The sequence below is a fragment of the Pyrus communis genome, chromosome 17, assembly GCF_041283825.1.
Source record: "Pyrus communis isolate YQ-2024b chromosome 17, ASM4128382v1, whole genome shotgun sequence".
Taxonomy (NCBI): domain Eukaryota; kingdom Viridiplantae; phylum Streptophyta; class Magnoliopsida; order Rosales; family Rosaceae; genus Pyrus; species Pyrus communis.
The window spans coordinates 21,946,758-21,966,047 of record NC_142581.1 but is presented as its reverse complement, the minus strand read 5'-3'; the positions used below and the strand labels follow the sequence as shown (position 1 = coordinate 21,966,047).

Genomic DNA, 19,290 nt, shown 5'->3' with positions numbered 1-19,290 from the left:
TGTAGAGCATAAAATGATTGTATCCTGATAAATACCTAGACTAGTCCAGAAATAACTAAGGCTGGTTCAAATATGACTAGGGTTACTCCAAATCTAAGGCTAGTCCGAATTTGACTAGGGCTACTCCAATTATGTGCTATGGGAATTCCGGTATTTCTTGCCACCTAAGGTGCCACATGTCTTGGGCCCAGAAAATCATGGTCCCACACAATTCCTGCCAATATATGCCCAAAGCTTATGCTAACATATGTCGATAACGATTACTATTATTTTTAGAGACTTGTCGACAGTGGATGCAAGATACTGTGGAGTAATGTTGAAGACTGTCAAGGCTTGTCAACTAAGGTATTTCATCGAGCACATAGTGCACACAATAGAGTCGCCCACAAGAAGAAAGAAAAGAAAGACAAGTATGACAGAGGAAAATAGAGGAAGTAAAAGGATAAGGTTGTAAATTAGTTTGCCTTAACTATTTATAGAGGTTAAATACAATACACAAACAAATATACATGAGTTTTTTGAAGTTGTTGGGATCAAAAGTAATCAATGACCTCATACTGGCTTCATCACTGCCTATGCATCTAAAATATCAAATGCATTACTTTACATTAAAAATTTGTTTATTACAAAAAAATTTGTTTATTCAAAAGCATAATAAAGCACATATTGAAACTAAATCATGCCAAAAAAAAAAAAAAAAAAAAAAACAACTCTGGTGCATGATTCACGGTGGAGGTAGCCACGCTACAACAGCAAGGCTTCTCACCCTGTGCACTTTATCTTCCCGCACAGGGGCGGATGCATTGAGAGGCAAGGGGTCAGCTGACCTCTCGAACTTACCTTGGGTGTTGATCTTCTGAACTTTGGTGAATGTCAATACCTTGGGTGTTGCTCTTTTGAAGATTAGAGTTGACTTCATACATGCCCTTCAACTAACTTCAGGCCTACGAAGACTCGGTGAATGTCCATGGATACTTTGGGTGTTGCCTCTGCATACATTAACATGTGTGTAGTATGCCTTTCCAAATGACTTCAAACCTACCAAGACTTGATGAAATGGCAATATGCATGCTATTTCTGATAAAAAAAATTTGCGCGCTATTCGTGCTGACCCTAATATTATTTCCTGAATCCACCGCTGCTCCTGCACCAACCCTCCGAATTCCGGAACCGCCCGCAGGAATTTCGTAATGAAGGTGATAAGATAGCTTTTGATTTGCTCTTGTGAAGTTCAGCGTCCGAAGCTCGACTTTCACATAAGCAAGCACCTCTGAGCGGCGAAATTATGGCGTGGTAATTCGGAACCGCTGGGCCGACATTAGTGGCGGTTGTATGAAGTGTTAAAACAGAAACGTTTGTTCTCTATCTGCAGATGTGTTTGCTAAAATCATACCAATGGCTCCTGCATCTTTCCCCACCTGTCCCTCCTGCACTCTGGGACTAATACCACTGTCACAAATCACAATATTCCCGGCAACAACGCTGCAATCCAAAGTTCCTTCCAAACACGAGGAGCTGGGATCAGAACAATCTATGGGGACATCTGTATAAAAATAGATAAAAGAATTAAGTTCGTTTCAAAAAATTAATATGATAAATCGCTTAAAACTTTAGTTCGTATAAATTGAAGAACGCTATGGCATCCCTATTGGTGATATGGCATCCCGCCCAACTAGAAAGAGTGTAGAAGGTACTCGCATGTTTTGCTACATCATTTTGCTGATATGGCATCCCTATCGGTTCAAATCTTTGAAAAAAAAAATTGAAATTTCTATTTTAGTGCAGAACAAAAATAACTTGAGAAAAAGATTGAAAAGGAACAAGAAGATTAACACTTTGTGTTTTGATGAGAAAATTTAAGATTATTAAGGAATTTTAAAATTAACGAAATTGAAATGAAGAAATTTTATTTTTTAGGAGTTGTGAATTTTCTTGTTTGCTTAATCTAAAAAAATAATAGAATTTGATTACAAAATTTGTATTTTTAAACTCTCATTTATAGAAATTGGAAATGACATATATTACATGAAATTTAAATTTGGAAATTGGAGATTTCAAATTTCAAATTCTCTTCCCACGAGAAAATGGTAAACTTTTACGTTATGTTTGGGTGAAGAAATTTAAGATTACTAAAGAATTTAAAAATGACGGAAATTGAAATGACGAGATTTTATTTTCTAGAATTTGTAAATTTTCTTGTTTGGTTAACCTAAAAGAACAATGGAATTGAATACAGAATTTGTTATTTTTAAACTCTCAATCATAGAAATTGAGAAATGACACCTATTTACATGGAATTTGAACTTGGGATTTGGAGGTCCCAAATTCCAAGTTTTTTTTTCATGCGGAAATTCTAAATTTCTATGCTTATGAATCCAAACAAGAGAATTGGTACATATTAATTTATAAATTTTAATTTTTGTTAAAATTCTAAATTTATTTCTTTCGTAGAATATAAAAGAAACGGCTTATTAAATTCCAAGTTTATGGATACGAAGAAGCGGCCCCTTTAGCCCGGTCTATTTGCAGTAGCTCTCTCAGACAAGCAAAATTGAGAAGACGACCGCGAAGGGGGTAAAAGGCAAAAGAGAGAGAAGGAATGGGTTGGATCGGTGAGAGCGTAGACTCCATCAAATCCCTGCAGATTCGGCAGGTCCTCACTCAGGCCGTCAGTCTCGGTTCGTCAACCCTTAAACCCCTCTCTCTCTCTCTCTCTCTCTCTCTCTCTCTCTCTCTCTCTCTCTCTCTGGTTTTAGCGTTTTCTCTTTCTGGGTCTTATGATTCGGAATTCATACTTCCTATTATCTGTTTGGGTGATGAGAAAATGTGGGTGGCAATCAAATTGCGATGTTTCCAACGTTTACCTCTTATTTGTTTTGTCTTCTGGGGTTTAGGAGAGTAAAGCTTGACACTTTACTGAGATTATTCATAATTAAATGGTATGTCTTAATAATCACTGTTGTGAATGAATTATTTGTGGGTTTTATTGATTACTTAATGCCAATTGTTTTAGAACTAATGCCAATTATTGTTGTTTCTTCAATTTTCTTTTTAATTTATGTGTTCAAGTTCTTATGACTCAGTAGTTTATATCTGATAGTCTCACTCTGTTATCAAAGTTGGATTTTGGAAGAATGATCAGTAGTTGTGGTTTCATAACTTTTCGGCAAATACTTTATATGGTTCTTTTTTGTTTGTGATTTCTGTTTCAGGTATGATTGTCACATCTGCACTTATAATATGGAAGGCGTTAATGTGTGTTACTGGCAGTGAGTCTCCCGTTGTTGTTGTTTTGTCTGGAAGTATGGAACCTGGTTTCAAGAGGGTGAGATAGTATAATGTTTCAATGGTTTGGTACCAAATAATATTTTGATCACCAGTTGTTGTTTATCTGGATTCATCTTATTTTATGGTAATCATATTTGAGGAAGCGATCGGTGATATTCCTCTTCGTTGTCCCTGGATTCATCTTTTCAGCAATGTGGTTTATCATTTTATATCTATGTTACTTAGGTTACTTGTGCTGCTTAACTAATGGTAATAACTCATATGCTTTGCAGGGGGACATTTTGTTCTTGCACATGAGTAAAGAACCCATTCGTGCAGGAGAAATTGTTGTTTTTAATATTGATGTAAGTTCCTTTTGTTGATTTTGTTTTAACTTGGTGTCACTCTGTTTTATTGTAATTACAGCTTTTTATGCCTAGTTATTATCAGGCTTGGTAAGCAAGCAACCAGTTATCTACACAAATTTTGGAATTTTCTTCTTTCAAACAATTTTGATCCCTATCTTTTAACTATGAATATTTTAGTGCTTGTTTTTGTATCTTTTCTCTTTGATATTGATTAAGCATGTGTGCTATCAATAAACCTTAGAAAATAATGGAGTGTCTCTATTTAATGGTATTGTTTTCTCCTTTTTCAAGAAGCAAATACTAATATGCTCTACTTTCCCGTGTCTATTTTATCCAGGGCCGTGAAATTCCAATTGTCCATCGCGTCATTAAGGTAAATAATACACTTTTTGACATTGCTAAATCATGTTGACTTTTGGCTTTTGAAATAAGAGGTGTCGTACTTTTGAGTTTCGTGAATAGAATAATGAAATTGGCAGCAAATATACTACTCTATATCTCAAGGAAACATGTTGTACGATCAAAAGCATCAATATTAACTCAAAGAGTGGACATTTTGTTTACTGCATTATGTTTAAATGATAGCCATAGTATCAGTCTTTCATGGCATACACCTTGGACCTAATTAGGTTAAGTTGAGATTTCTGCAAAAGGACCATACCAAATAAGGAACCAGGTCCACACACGGACACACACACACATGCAGACCAGATGTAGAGTTAGTATATTAGATGGTTCCCAGATTGACCCCGCTTGCTTTTTCCCACAATTAGTTGATTATAACCATCTGTGGTCGTGTAAACATTGCTGATCAATGATTTTGCAGGTTCATGAACGAAAAGATACTGGAGAAGTTGATGTCCTAACAAAAGGTGCCAATTTCTTGAATAGATGTAAATACTTGTTACGTGTGATATAATCCTTAAAAGTCTTGATAATTAAAACTCTTTAAAGTGTATCACAAACTATTCATATTTTTTTCTTTTACCTCAGTACTTCTGCTGTTTCAAACATGCTGTCCGATTTATGTTTTGCTACTTGCCTTTTTCACTCAAATGTTCACCCCCTCTCTATCTGTTGTTTCCTCAGGAGATAACAATTATGGGGATGACAGGCTTCTTTATGCTAACGGTCAGCTGTGGCTACAACGGCATCATATCATGGGCAGAGCTGTAGGGTAAGAACTCTACCATTGCCTCATTTTTTTGTTTCCCATTAACAAAAAGAGTTATTGCCTCTGTTCTATGGAACATGGGTAAACTATCATATTTTGTTGCTGGATCAGTATTTGAAGTGATAGTCTTGAAGCTTAATTGCTTCGTTCACTGTATTCATAATGAAGCCACCCAAAGTGATTAGCGAAACGAATTAAGCCATACCTAATTGACTAATTCTATCGTCTTTATTCTTACCCTTTTTTTCCCTCGTCTTCTTAAAAAGAAAATAGAAGTCAAGTGATTATCATTTTCATGTTGTTATCGCACTTTTGCTCAATCCGTTATCATTTTCAGGTTTTTACCTTATGTCGGGTGGGTGACAATTATCATGACTGAAAAGCCTATTATTAAGGTTTGTTTCTCCTCCGAAAATGGTCTTATTAAACATGCAGAAACAAATGATTTTATTCAAATCACCAATTAATCCCTTCTGTTTCTTTTGTTCAGTATATTCTAATTGGCGCGTTGGGGTTGCTTGTTATAACATCAAAGGACTAAATGAATCAAACTCCCGGGGTGGTCGATCTTCAAATGAACCGTTCGTCGCGGCCAGAAGCTCTGATCCTCCCCTCGAATCTGCTAAAGTTCTTAACTGTACAAGACACCTTTACATGATATATTACAGCAGAATAGTTGGTTAATGTTATTAACTTCCATTTGAAGTTTCTTCTTTCCTCAACTAAAATTTGGCTTCAAGTAATTTTTCGGTAACATTTTAGCACCATCAAGTGATGTTACTGATCCACAATGTTTATAAGTCCACCATCCGTTTAAGTTATAACACATGAATTTGTAATATCACATCACGGTGTTCCAATTTTTGAATGCCACATTGAACGTATTTTATAACATGTACTTGAGTATCAAGTATCCAGTTGCCCTCCTACCTAAAATAGGTACCACCAATCTCATTAAATATTTTATTTTGAAAGTGGATTTTCGCACACTTTTGTTTCATCTACACGTCCATGTGTTATTTCTATCATTGATCTCCTCACATGATGTTTTGTTTATGCAACGAGGATACGAAATAATGGATGAACAAGTCATCGGGAAATCGAGATCAATGAGTGATCAATAAGATGGATGGACAATGCTTTTACCAACAACATTCTTCCTATCTATGAACAATTTATATTTTTGAAGGATTCATAGGAGGTGAACAATTCTCCGTCCCAACAGGTTGTTCATGCTGGTTCTCCGCGTTGGTCTTGCCCACCGTCGGGTAGACTGAAGCTAAATGTCGACGGAGCATGGGAGAAGGAGAATTACGTAGGAGGTGTAGGAGTTATCATCAGGAATGATGAAGGATCTTTTATGGGTGCGGCTACCTACGTGTTCATAGACGTGTTCTCACGCATCCAGGTGGAAGCTTTGGCCATGAGAGTGAGTCTTGAAATGGTGGTTGAAAGGGACTTGAACAAGATTATTATCGAGAGTGATGCGTTTCAGATCATATCGGCAATGAAGGAGCCTTCGGTGAATTTGTCTCTCATTGGACCTATCATCGAGGACATCAAAGTCTTACTGTCTATGGTCACTGAAGCTTTGGTTGCCCATGTCTGCCGTCAAGCTAACTCAGTAGCCCATAAATTGGCTTGTTTTGCCCTCTATGGGGGAGGAAATTGTACTTGGTTTGACGAACCTCCTGTCATTATAAATGATCTTCTTATGGAGGACATTTCTCTACCTTGTACTAATTAGCCCCATGGGCATTATGAAATACATATCGTCTTTCACGGAAAAAAACAATGAACAATTTATATTTTTGAAGGATTCATGTCATAATATTTCTTTGAATACAAACGTGATTCCACATTAATCAACACTAAAAACTAGGGAAGAGAGTTTGAATTCGAAACGCAGTAGGTTAAAAAGAAAGATTCTAACCATTAGACATATTGAGTCTTTGCAATTCTTGTCACGATGTCTGATATAGGGAAATTATTTTTCTAATTTTTCTCATTTTTCTTTGTTCCCATTAATAATTTTAATTTAGCTGTCCTAGCAACCAATCACCAAAAATGTGTACTTGAGCAGTCCACGCTCCCTTACCATGGAGCCGCACGCTGTACCATCACAGTCCACAAGCACAACACAAACCCAACCTATAGAAAACCTAAACCCCCAGTAAGGCCAAAACCCCCACCCCGACAGAGAATCCCAGCCAACTCTAATCACTTAACCAAATAACGTCCCCCTCAGATCCCCAATGCTAAAACCTCCTCCCTCTCTCACTCTCTAACCTTCTGGTAATTTAAATTGGTTACAGAGGATATACGATTCATTGATGGTGTTTGCATTTCTGGGTTTTTGCTTTTGCACGCGGGCATTGAAGCTCCTTTCAGGTGGGTGCCTAAACCCTTCAATTTCAGCAAATGGGTATGTTCCAGTTTCTGAAAATTTGAACAATATATGATAAAGTCTGTGATTTCTGGTTCTTTTGGGCGTTTGTATTTCTGGGTTCCTCAAATTTTGAAGTGGGTTTTCGATATTTATTCGTAATGGTTTGTGTAGAATGCCGATGTTGATGGATGGATGTGCATTAATATTGGGAAACTCCTGAAACATGCTCTCTCTGCGAACAAGTCGCAGATTCTGTAATGCCGCCATTGCCATAACCTCGAATGATTGCCCTGCAGCTGCCTCCAATCGCGTTTTGAATACGAAACCGTTGGAAGAGCCTGCCCTGGTTAAGCTTAAAGCTGAGAGAGACCCGGAAAAGCTGTTTCATTTGTTTAAGGCCAACGCGCACAATAGGCTTGTCATTGAGAACCGGTTTGCATTTGAAGACATGGTGTCTCGGCTTGCTGGAGCTCACCGGTTTGATTACATTGAACATTTGCTTGAGCATCAGAAGAGCCTTCCCCAAGGTCGGCGAGAAGGGTTTATAATGAGGATTATAACATTGTATGGTAAGGCTGGGATGACTAAGCATGCTATTGATACTTTTTGTGATATGCATTTATATGGTTGTTCTAGGACTGTTAAATCTTTCAACACTGCACTCAAGGTTCTGACTCAAACCCGTGATTTAGGAGCCATAGAGGCATTTTTGAGTGAGATTCCGGAGAAGTTTGACATTGAACTGGATACATATTCGGTCAATATTGTCATAAAGGCTTTTTGCGAAATGGGTATTTTGGTTAAAGCATATCAGATAATGGTACAGATGGAGAAGTTGGGGATAAAACCAGACGTCATTACATACACAACACTGATGTCAGCATTTTATAAGGACAACCGGTGGGAAATTGGTAATGGTTTGTGGAATCTTATGATATTGAAGGGCTGTTTGCCTAATCTTGCGACTTTCAATGTTAGAATCCAGTATCTGGTATATAGGAGACGAGCCTGGGAAGCGAATAGATTGATGGGTTTGATGCAGAATATTGAGATAACACCCGATGAGGTTACCTATAATTTGGTCATCAAAGGTTTTTGTCAGGCGGGGTATCTTGAAATGGCCAAAAGGGTGTATTCTGCTCTACATGGAAAGGGATACAAGCCCAATGTCAAAATTTATCAGACCATGATTCATTATCTTTGTAAAGGAGGAGATTTTGAGTTGGCATATACTATGTGTAAAGATTGCATGCAAAAGAATTGGTTTCCGAATGTGGATACCATTCATACATTGCTTGAAGGCCTAAAGAAGGCAAACCAGCTTGGTAAGGCTAAGGCAATCATGGTGTTGGTTCGAAAAAGGGCGCCTCCATTTTCTTCAAAACAATTGGGTGCTTTGCAAACCATACTGACCAAGAGTTGAAATAAGATGGTGGACGGGAAAACTGAAAAGTGGTTGATTACATAACTGGACAGCTCAACAAGAGCTAGTATTCTTTTCACCTATTCAGTTGTGAAACTGCAGAGCAATTGACATGATTTTTTTAGTCATATGAAAGTGACATCCTGGTTCTTCAATGTTCAATAATTTGTATTACCACCTCAGTTGAATGGAGCTTTGAATGGACAGCTGTCACCCAAAATTGTTGTAAGTTCATTATGCAATGGCTCTCCTCTAATGCTGTAGTTAGCCCTTTTTGCATACTGTTGGGTAATTAGCGTCTATGATTTTGATTGTTTGTTCAATGCTTTCAGATTTGGTGGTGAAGAACAGAATGGTCAGGGAATAATGCCAAAGTCATCCCCATTAGATGTCATAGAATTCTTGTATGGGTAATTTAAAATATTTAATTTTGATGAAACAAGTATTTTAATAATTAATTTTACATATATTATCAGAGGCTGTTGATTATATTAAGGCCTATAACTTATGCAGCTTCGGAGTAACACATAAGGATATAAGATTTGCCATTGGATAATTTATTTAGTTAGGTGCTCAACCATTACAAACCGAGCGCAGTGGCGTTCTAGGATTTAGATAGCCGACCCCACTTAGTTGATGAGGCTTTGTTGTTGTTGTTTAGGTGCACAACCATTAGTTGATCTTAACTTGAAGCTTTGGTGGTTTTGAACCACTAACCTCTGGGAAATTGTGAGTGTTGTTCTTATGTCCCAAACTTGCCATGTTTTCTCGACCATTTTCTCAAGCTCTTAATGAACCACAAGATTAGAAACATGTATAGGTTTTATATTACACTGCAGAATGCATAAGAAAAAAGATCTTTTGATGACTTAACATAGTACATGCTGAATGGATGGAAGGTAAAACGAAAATTTATCTGATGTGGCCGGGGAGTGGCTTGAGAATACCCTAAATTTGGAAGATAGATAAGAGGATATGCTATTCACACACTAATGAAAAAATGCTGGCTCAAATGTTGCTTACCCACTTGTCTGCATGCTGATTTTATTGTTGTGTATGTTTACTTGATATATATCTGCGTATCCTCCTTAGCACGTTGATGCATGATTTTCATACGGTGTGAGTTCGCCTTACAGCTAGTATTTACCTTTTCGTATTTCCTATTTCTTGGACTGGTAGTGTTTGCCTTAACTTGAGTACAACGTGTTTGTTACACAGATATTTCTCTAAGCCCTGTTCGTAGTGTGTATATTTCTCTAATCCCTTTAAAAAATTAACACAAATGTGAAGGAAAACCTTTTTCTCTTCCCTCCCCCTGCTGTAGAAGTTCATTTCCATGTTCGGATCTGGCACCTAGACATCACCTCAGAACATTTAAAGATCGATTGAAATTCCAAACTTTGTGTTGAGAAAGCTTTTTACTATGGTGCACATTGTATAATGTGGATTAGCTGGACATGAAAGCGTCAAGATCTTTTTATAAAAAGGAGTCGATAGGAAATAACTCACATGGCTAGTTGGCTAGACTTTTCTTGTACATGAATTCCGATTTGTTACTTTCATTTTATTCTCTCCGAAAATATAATCAAATTATTTATTTGATATGATTTTATTGTACAGAAAATCCAATCATCTGCCACCCTGCCTCTCGAGGTGCTGAACAGTTTCTTTGGGTAAGGTTAATAAATCTAATGTACAGGTTTTCATTTTTGTTTTTGATTTGGTGGTGAGTGTACGTGTACATGTGCTTTCGTTTGTTGTGTGCGTCTATGATCGAGTGGATCATTTGATTGAGAATTGGTGTTAAATGTGTAACAGTTAGCGAAATGATTGGTAGATGAGTTTTTCATATTCTGGGTAGAGTGGATTATGTATCTGATTAAAATCTTGGCCGTAGGCAACAATGGGGAGCAGAGCGCAGCAGGCAGGGCGTCGATTCATAACACTTGATTTGGTGCATTCCGGGGAAAAGAAATAGAAGTTGAAAGTCTGAAGAGGATGAGGAGTTGCTGCATCATGAGCTGGATCTTGTCCTTCCGAAGTTATTACGCTTGTATGCTTGGCATGAAATCGTAGATCTCTTTTCAGCTCTTGGAATTTGAGTGTCAGAGAAGATGAGAAGATTGTTTGATTGCTCTTAAGTTATCACACTGAATTCTGAACAAGTGTTCTGCCTATCCAAAATTTTCCATTTATATCTCCGTCTGTTTGGTTTGGGGAATAAATTCTTTGAGAATGTAGGCTTGTTTGGAATTTCATAACTCATAAGCACTATGGTCTAGTAGTATTTATCTTCACTTGTAAGATAGAGTTTTAGGTTCGATTCTTGCAAATGCAAATTCGAACCAAATTATTATGGCTAGTCCATTATGAGACTTAATCCACTTTAATATTCTTAATTTAAATAATATCGTATGTTAAAAAAAATGTTGAAGTTTTTATTAAAAAACCAAGTGCTTTTTAGAAAAGCATACTGAAGTTCTTGAAGCACTCAGAACTGCCCGAAGAATCAGTCCTTATGCTAAATGTAGTTAGTGGTGTTTTTTAGTTGTTAGAAACCGATTGGGTGTGGACTTCCACGCCACACTGCAAGCTGCATGGAAGGGATTGTCCAGTTAAAACATAGCACGAGTTGTATAAACACATGTCATTTTTTTAACTTAGACAATACTTGGACAAAAAATTCGGAAGTTAAGGTTTGCCAATAAGATGCATTCTCGGTTAGACGAGCCTGAACATATGTTTTGTCCAACCATTCAATAGGCTGCTAGTACACACTCTTCACATAGATTATTTTCAACGGCTATGCAAGTGTGGATAGTTGATATGCTTGTCGATGACTCAATATTAGGTATTCAACCATGCCACGTGAGATGTTGTGTTGAGAACAATTTATATAAAACGAATTCAATGTGGCATGTTAATCTAATAATACAATATTATTAAAAATAAAAAAAATAAAAAATTTACGTGACATTATATTATTAAATAGAAACGTTAATAAAATTATGAATTCATTCCGTCGAAGTCCCGTGTCCGGAGTGTCGTGGAGACTTTTGATATCAGGAGCATTAGTATTTGAAATGAAAATTAAGTTTAGCGCCTTTTTGTTGAAGCGAAAGGGTGCAGCGACTGTAATTCCAATCCAAGAGCAGCGTCACCTTCAAACCTCTGAAAACTCACTCACAGAAAGCCTCAAGAAATCCAAAACCTCTTCACTCTCACATGTCTAAAACCCTTCTCTCTCGCATCAAACCCTTTCACAACCGAAAGCCCACTTCTTCTTCTTCTCCACCACCTCCCCACGTCAAGAGACTAGTCAATGACACCATCCAAATCCTCAGAACCCAACATCATTGGGAGCAATCTCTCCAAACCCAATTCTCCGAAACCGAAACGCTTGTTTCCGACGTTGCCCATTTCGTTTTGGACCGAGTGCACGATGTAGATTTGGGTTTGAAGTTCTTTGACTGGGCATTCAAGCGACCCTACTGCTGCTCTCCAGATGGGTCTGCGTATTCTTCGCTTTTGAAGCTTCTGGCGAGGTTTCGGATGCTTTCGGAGATCGATTTGGTGATGGATAAGGTGAAATTGGAAGAAGTAAAGCCGACCCATGATGCGTTGAGCTTTGTAATTCGAGCTTATGCGGATTCTGGGATGGTTGGTAAAGCTCTTGACTTGTATGATATTGTGGTTAAGGTGTATGGTGTAGTTCCGAGTGTTTTCGCGTGTAATTCGTTGTTATATGTTCTTGTGAAAAATAGGAGAGTTGACGTTGCACGCCGGGTGTATGACGAAATGGCTGAGAGAGGTGGCGGTGAGCATTTGTGTATGGATAACTATAGTACTTGTATAATGGTGAAGGGGTTGTGTAAGGAAGGGAAGGTTGAGGAAGGTAGAAAATTAATTGCGGATAGGTGGGGAAAGAGTTGTGTTCCAAATGTTGTTTTTTACAATACGCTTATTGATGGATATTGCAAAAAAGGTGATGTTGAAAGTGCTAATGTGATTTTTAAAGAGTTGAAATCGAAGGGGTTTTTGCCCACTCTGGAAACTTATGGAGCTATGATAAATGGGTATTGCAAAGAAGGAAAGTTTAAAGCGATTGATCGGCTTTTCATGGAAATGAAGGAGAGAGGCTTGCATATTAATGTTCAAGTACGTAATAATATTGTCGATGCTAGATGTAAGCATGGTAGCTTGGTTAAAGGAGTGGAGGCAGTAAAGCAGATGATTGAGAGTGGTTGTGAGCCAGATATTACAACCTACAATATTTTGATTCATAATTCATGCAAGGATGGGAAGGTTAAGGAAGCTGAACAGTTTATAAACCACGCGATGGAGAGAGGATTGGTGCCAAATAAGTTTAGTTATACTCCTCTTTTTCATGCTTATTTCAGACAACAGGAGCACAGAAGGGCCTTGGATTTGTTTACTAAGATTTCAGAAAGGGGATACAAACCTGATCTGGTTTCTTATGGAGCTCTCATCCATGGACTTGTTGTTTCTGAGGAAGTCGATGTTGCAATGACAGTTCGGGACAGAATGATGGAAAGTGGAGTAGTCCCTGATGCTCACATTTACAATGTTTTGATGAGTGGCCTTTGTAAGAAGGGGAGGCTTCCTACTGCCAAGTTGCTGCTTGGTCAGATGCTTGACCAAAATGTACCACCAGATGCATATGTTTATGCCACTCTGGTGGACGGGCTAATCAGAATTGGTGACCTTGAGGAAGCAAAAAAAATATTTGGGTTAACTATTGAAAAGGGTCTAAACCCCGGTGTTGTGGGGTACAATGCTATGATTAAGGGTTTCTGCAAATTTGGAATGATGACGGATGCACTTTCTTGCTTTGAGAAAATGCGGAAAGTGCATCATCGTCCTGATGGATTCACGTATTCTACAATTATTGATGGGTATGTCAAGCAGCATAACTTGGATGCTGCTCTAAGTTTCTTTGAACTGATGGTCAAACAGGGATGCAAGCCAAATGTGGTCACATACACCTCCTTGATCTATGGGTTTTGCCACAAGGGAGATTCTTGCAGAGCTGTAAAAACTTTCAAAGAGATGAAATCCATTGGCTTGGAGCCAAATGTAGTCACATATAGCATACTTATTGGAACATTTTGCAAGGAAGGTAACCTTGTAAATGCCGCCTCCTTTTTTGAACTAATGCTGAAGAACAAGTGCATTCCTAATGACGTCACCTTCCATTATCTGGTAAATGGGTTCACAAACAATGAACCTGGTGCGATTCCAAAGGAAGTTAACGAGTCCCAACAAAATGAAAAATCTATTTTTCTGGGGGTTTTCAGAAGGATGATATCAGATGGATGGTTTCAAAAGGCTGCTGTTTATAATTCCATTATCATTTGCCTTTGCCATCATGGGATGGTTAAAACTGCATTACAGCTGTGTGAAAAGTATGTTAATAATGGCATCCTTCTAGATTCTTTTTCCTTTGCTGGTCTGCTGCATGGTATTTGCTTGGAAGGAAGATCCAAGGAATGGAAGAGTATCATCCCTTTTAACTTGAAGGATCAGGAATTCCAAACTGCTGTCAAATTCTCACGTATAATAGATGATTACTTACATCAAGGGAGAGCATCTGAAGCTACACATATTTTGCAGTCATTGGTCAACGACCTTATGTCTCGAGACCAACAAGTGGATCTTTAAAGACGTAAAAAGATAGGGAAGGACATCATCTTTGTTTTCTTCGCAAGCGAGTTGTCAGTTAGTAGACGTAGGCTTGCACTACAACGTGAAGTCAATTTTCCATCCGGTGACTTGATAAGTCAATCATAACTTCATTACAAATTGGTTCTCGGGGATCTAAATGAGTTTCTGTGCGTCCATGTACAAATCTTTTGGTAGGTGCTCTTAACAGATCGAACATGCAGGATTTAATCTGTAGGTTGCTTTTTTGTTTTGTTTTCTTATCATAGATTAATCTCACCTTAAGGTGTTTGTTTACGCAGTTTGGTTCCTCTCTAGTAAATACTCATATACCTGCAGATCAGATGTAATTAAGTTGAACGACATCAATCATACATGTTAGCAGGATACTGGAGCAAATGTGAATTTTGAGTCTGAGGTATTCAAGGAAATTCTTTCTTTTCTATCTTGTTTTAGAAAAGTAATGTATCGTAGTGTTATAGTGTTAACAGTAGTATGCTCCTCTTTGTTGGTTGGCAGCCAAGGAAGAGTTATTGTCAATTATACTGCAGGGTGGTGAACCCGTGAAGGCAGTGGTTACATTGGTTAAGATCTTCATCAGCTTCACGTAGCATGACCAGAATAATTCTGACCTTTTGTGGGTATGTTTACTGCATCCTTTTCCAGATAAGCAAAATGCACTCAAACAAATTGCAACATGTAAATTATTATAATGCTTAGGATTTAGGAATTTTAGCTAAAGCTTTCATTTGTGATTAAACAGTAGGCCATTTCTAGGGCGTGTCACGATTATAAAGATCAAAGATCACTTCTCCAGTTTCTCCTGCCATGGACTGAAAACTGCCACCAATAAGCTTTATCCACACTCCACTTGGCTTCTCGAGTAGACTTTATTGGCGCCTCTTTTCTGTTCTGCCATGCCCTGGGAGTTTGATTTTGAGTGTAACAGGGAGTTCCCATCCAGATGCTCCATTTGTTAATTTAACTATGTAGGCAATCTCATAAACAACTGCTGATGAGAGCTCTGACATCTTGAACTGTCCTCGGACATCTAGGAGCTTTGGTTCCAGGAGGTTGTGGTCCGAAGACTCCAAACACCTTCCTTCACTTACAATTTAATCAAGTTAGCGAACAGGGCTATTCACTTATACAGTCCAGATCTGCCCACACACGGGGACTACTACGCATGAGAGATGGTGTTAGGTAACTTGATATGCATATAATATATATATATATATATATATATATATATATATATGGGTTTGCATGTCTCTTCCTTTTGTTTTGTAAATAAATGATCCATCTGCAATATATTATATCTCTCATTCGCCTTTTGGTGTCAGTTATTCGATGTAAAAGATTTTTGTTTGTAAAAATAGAGTACTGTATTACTCACTGTATACACATTCTTTTCCAAAAGTCTTATTGATGTGTACTTTGAGTTGTTTTGAGTAATGAAATCCATTAAGAAAGATATTGTCTAGAAAGCATGTACGAGTCATTGTTTTCTATTTATAACTGCAAGGTTCAAACTTGAAATCAAACTGACCATTGTCTTGAAGTCCCGGAATTCTCCATTTGTTGAATCTTCCATGGTTATATTGTTTCACCCACAGTGCAAGAGTAAGTAAACCTACCAGTTTAGGAGGATCGACTGACATCCTGACCTTCCAATATTTCTAGTTGGTGAAAGATCACAATGTTCTTTGAGAACTGCATTTGGAATTGGTTGATTTTTTTTTTTTTTTTTTTTTTTTTTTGAGTGTTTTTAGAGCATCTCCAACGGACGAGGTTAGAAGCAAGGAAAAATTCCACACCACCTTGGCAAGGAAACTTTTCATTGCAGAAACGTTGATGTTTTCTAGTGAGTCAAGTTTGTTTGAATTTCTAAGGTACTTGCTGAAAAGAGCTCCTTACCATGACATTTTCTTTGGGAAGTTCAATGACAAAAATTCGTAGAGAGAAATGAGTAGAGAAAGATAATGTAATTTTCTCCCAAATATTATCTTATTCGTGTATCAAGAGCTCTTTTATAGACTAAAAACCATAATAAATAATGTAGAGGCAAATGTTACAAGCATTTAGGATGATCATTAGCTGTGTATATTTAAACTTAAGGGGGTCGTAAGTTACATGTAATTACACACCATAGGTTACATGGAAATGTTAAGGATGGTTGTGGTTGTATCATCCACCAACTTTAGAATTTATAACAATCACAACCATTCCTCGAAACAAAACTATTACAAATCAAATACTGAAACTTAAAATCCCATGGGATTGTTCTATTGAAAGCAGGCAAAGATTTGGAACTCCCAACCTGATTTTGAACTTCTACATATGCATTCCTGGGGCCATCCGCTTTGCTTCGGTATACCGTCTAACTGTAGATAAATGTACGATGTCGCCTCATGTGGTACCGATGCTACATGGGGAGGAGAATTTGTCTTCCACTTAGAACAACCAAAGTAGATTGATCCTGAAGGATCAAACCTGCTCTGATACCAAGTTGAATATCATAGTGCGCGACGAACATGACTAACAAGAATATTATTAAACAAACGAGAATGCCGAAATGGTTACAAAACTCCAAGAGCTACATCGTGACTAACTTATTTCTTAAACTAAATTGCAAACTATATTTATAGAGAACTAAACCTAAGAAACCCTAACTAGGATGGGCTAGGTCCAAATTCTAAACTAACAAGCAAAACCCAAATACTAAACTAAAATAAACCTAAATACTAATATTTTCCAACCACACCCCCCCCCCCCCCCCCCCGGGTCAAACTCATGGCGGTAAACAACATGAGTTTGCCAACAAGCAGATGCGAATGCAAGCTCCATTATGCCAATTTTCGATGCCAATTCCAATATGAAATTCCATCAGTGCAAGTGCAAGTTTCCAATGCCAGTGCTAGTGCAAGATTCCAATGCTAGTGCTAGTGCAAGATTCCCATAATAGTGCCAGTGCAAGACAAATACCAATGCTAGTGCAAACTTTCCCAGCGCCAATTGTGAACTTCCGAACAAACCAGCAAAAAATCCAATTCATCATGTACACAACATCACTCAAGTGGTCACAAATCCAAACACTCGAGTAATCATAATAAAGAACAACAGCAAATACCCAAACAGTGTGGGCCTTTAAAACAAAGTCCACCACTTTTCCTTCTTGCCCGTGTGGGCCTCTCAAAACAAAAAACCAAATATTTCTTTTCCTTTTTCCTTTTTTTCTTCTCTTCCTTTGCTCCATTTTTCCTTTTTTTTTTTCTCTGTTTCTGTTTTTTTTTTTCTATTTTCTTTTTTGTTCTTTCTTCTTCACTCTAACTTCTCACTGTCAACTTCTTTTATTTCTTCCTGTGGCCTTTCTTCAATTCGTGCAAAGCCAATTGCAGCAAACAAACTGCAGAAGGGGACTGCATACAGATTGCGACACGTAGGAGTTGGTGCGGGTACGGTACGAGTCAAGGTGTAGGTCAAGAGTGGGTACAGATGAAGGTGGGAGCACCGCTCGTGGGCAGGTGAAACAGGTGGTGCGGTACGTGTAGTGTGAGTGTGTAACGACCCGTCCTTAAAAATTATAGTTATTATAATTTTAAAATATGAATTTACAAAAATACCCTTCGAGGAAAATATGTTGACTTTTGTTGACCGTCTTGTCGTGTCACGTAAAATCTGTTTTCTTGACGTATTTGGGTAGTACTCGTCGCTACAAACACGTGGCGCGTAAACGGAACGCAATTCGGAGTTATAACAAGGGAGTTATTTATGAACGAAGTTAGGGACTAAATGGTCATTTGAACATTTTCTGGAAGGCTCTAGATTTTTGGAGCAAAATCTGGAAAGTCATGTGTGTGGCCCAAATTGAAGGAAAGGAGAAATGGACGGATGGAAGAGAAGATAAAGGAGAGAAAGGAGGGAGAGGTGAAGACCAATCGGGAGAAAGGAGAGGGCGAGTGACCAATTAGAGAGGAGAAAAAGGAGGGGAAAGGAAAGAGAGAGAGGAGGAGCACCGGATCACCCTTGACCTGGTTCCTCCCCGCCTACCCAACACAGTTTCTACACAACCTGGTGGTGATTATGGTGATTTCCCGACGAATTGACCATCGCCACCACCTAGAATCAACCCCACGACCTCCCTTCTTCACGTTTCACCTAAAATCGAGAGAATTAGGCCTTAATTCGTGAAGATGGAATGCACGGCTTCGAGGGCACCCACGGTGGCGAATCTGCCATTCCTGCAACGATTTCCTTTGATTGCCACCGCCAATATACTTCCTTTGAGCTCAGGAACAATGCCTAATCATTTTTTGGAGCATCAGAGTCGATTTGAGAACGAATCAAGAAACACCCTTGTTAAGGTTTCCGACGGGTTCTAGTGAAATTGGGGCTTTTTCCTGGCCAAATTGGCCTTAGTCGCAGGTGTGAAAGTTGTTCCTCTCATCGAGATCTTCATTCTTGTAAAATTTGGGAAATTTTGGAGTTGTTGGATTTTCCGACGAGTCGGGATGGCTGGCCGCCGCTCGCGGCGGCGCATGGGGAAAAAATCCGAGGTCCTTCCTTAGGTTCCTCGACGTGCCGAATCTGAATCCGTCGTCTGTTTTCCCAAATTATAATGTTTTAGTAGAGTCTCACTAAAAGGTTCCTAATTGTGTTTAGGCGCGTTGGCAGGAAGTGATCACATTCTCGATAGTTCGAGCGACTTTCGGCAATGGAAAACTAGTGAGTGGACCCCTTCTTAACTATATATTTTTTCAAATTATTAACCTAGCATGCATTTCATATTTCATGCATTAAATTTGCTTTATAATATGTTTTCTGGATTTTCTATAATTATGGATTATATGGAATTCATGATTTAATTAAAATAGCTTTACAGAATACTTATCATTTAGCGAATTTACATTTAATAACGATGATGAATTATTAGAATTGCGTATATGAAACTCCTTGGATTTACAAATATGTTTTATATATGAATATA

General features: G+C 38.1%; 4 protein-coding genes across 13 annotated transcripts; all 4 read left to right on the top strand.

Annotated features, from left to right (window-relative positions):
* The first annotated feature begins 2,492 nt into the window (after window positions 1–2,492).
* Window positions 2,493–5,600, top strand: LOC137707847 (Peptidase S24/S26A/S26B/S26C family protein). Of its 2 annotated transcripts, none has more exons than XM_068446775.2 (8): window positions 2,493–2,678; window positions 3,213–3,325; window positions 3,561–3,632; window positions 3,973–4,008; window positions 4,462–4,507; window positions 4,725–4,812; window positions 5,147–5,204; window positions 5,300–5,600. In XM_068446775.2, exons 1-8 carry the CDS (start codon window positions 2,600–2,602, stop codon window positions 5,348–5,350), a joined length of 543 nt encoding a protein of 180 aa, XP_068302876.2. In that variant the 5' UTR covers window positions 2,493–2,599; the 3' UTR covers window positions 5,351–5,600. The 2 variants fall into 2 exon arrangements, with proteins under 2 accessions (XP_068302876.2, XP_088544750.1); XM_088688624.1 differs by lacking the exon at window positions 2,493–2,678 and adding an exon at window positions 2,803–2,939.
* On the top strand, window positions 5,351–6,556 carry LOC137708954 (uncharacterized). The gene is made up of 2 exons (XM_068448111.2): window positions 5,351–5,446; window positions 6,008–6,556. Exons 1-2 carry the CDS (start codon window positions 5,351–5,353, stop codon window positions 6,554–6,556), a joined length of 645 nt encoding a protein of 214 aa, XP_068304212.2.
* A 374-nt stretch (window positions 6,557–6,930) lies between these two features.
* Window positions 6,931–10,925, top strand: LOC137708389 (pentatricopeptide repeat-containing protein At1g80150, mitochondrial). Of its 7 annotated transcripts, none has more exons than XM_088689882.1 (5): window positions 6,931–7,200; window positions 7,370–8,846; window positions 8,954–9,025; window positions 10,242–10,294; window positions 10,519–10,925. In XM_088689882.1, exon 2 carries the CDS (start codon window positions 7,422–7,424, stop codon window positions 8,619–8,621), a length of 1,200 nt encoding a protein of 399 aa, XP_088546008.1. In that variant the 5' UTR covers window positions 6,931–7,200; window positions 7,370–7,421; the 3' UTR covers window positions 8,622–8,846; window positions 8,954–9,025; window positions 10,242–10,294; window positions 10,519–10,925. The 7 variants fall into 7 exon arrangements, with proteins under 7 accessions (XP_088546008.1, XP_068303550.1, XP_088546009.1 ...); XM_068447449.2 differs by having other exon boundaries at window positions 8,954–9,031; XM_088689883.1 differs by having other exon boundaries at window positions 6,931–7,234.
* A 738-nt stretch (window positions 10,926–11,663) lies between these two features.
* On the top strand, window positions 11,664–15,703 carry LOC137709476 (Pentatricopeptide repeat (PPR) superfamily protein). 3 transcript variants are annotated; one of them, XM_088688651.1, is made up of 4 exons: window positions 11,664–14,497; window positions 14,606–14,721; window positions 14,823–14,944; window positions 15,067–15,703. In XM_088688651.1, the coding sequence occupies exon 1, from the start codon at window positions 11,847–11,849 to the stop codon at window positions 14,301–14,303; it is 2,457 nt and encodes an 818-aa protein (XP_088544777.1). In that variant the 5' UTR covers window positions 11,664–11,846; the 3' UTR covers window positions 14,304–14,497; window positions 14,606–14,721; window positions 14,823–14,944; window positions 15,067–15,703. The 3 variants fall into 3 exon arrangements, with proteins under 3 accessions (XP_088544777.1, XP_088544778.1, XP_088544776.1); XM_088688652.1 differs by having other exon boundaries at window positions 11,664–14,721; window positions 15,070–15,703; XM_088688650.1 differs by having other exon boundaries at window positions 11,664–14,721.
* Window positions 15,704–19,290: the final 3,587 nt, after the last annotated feature.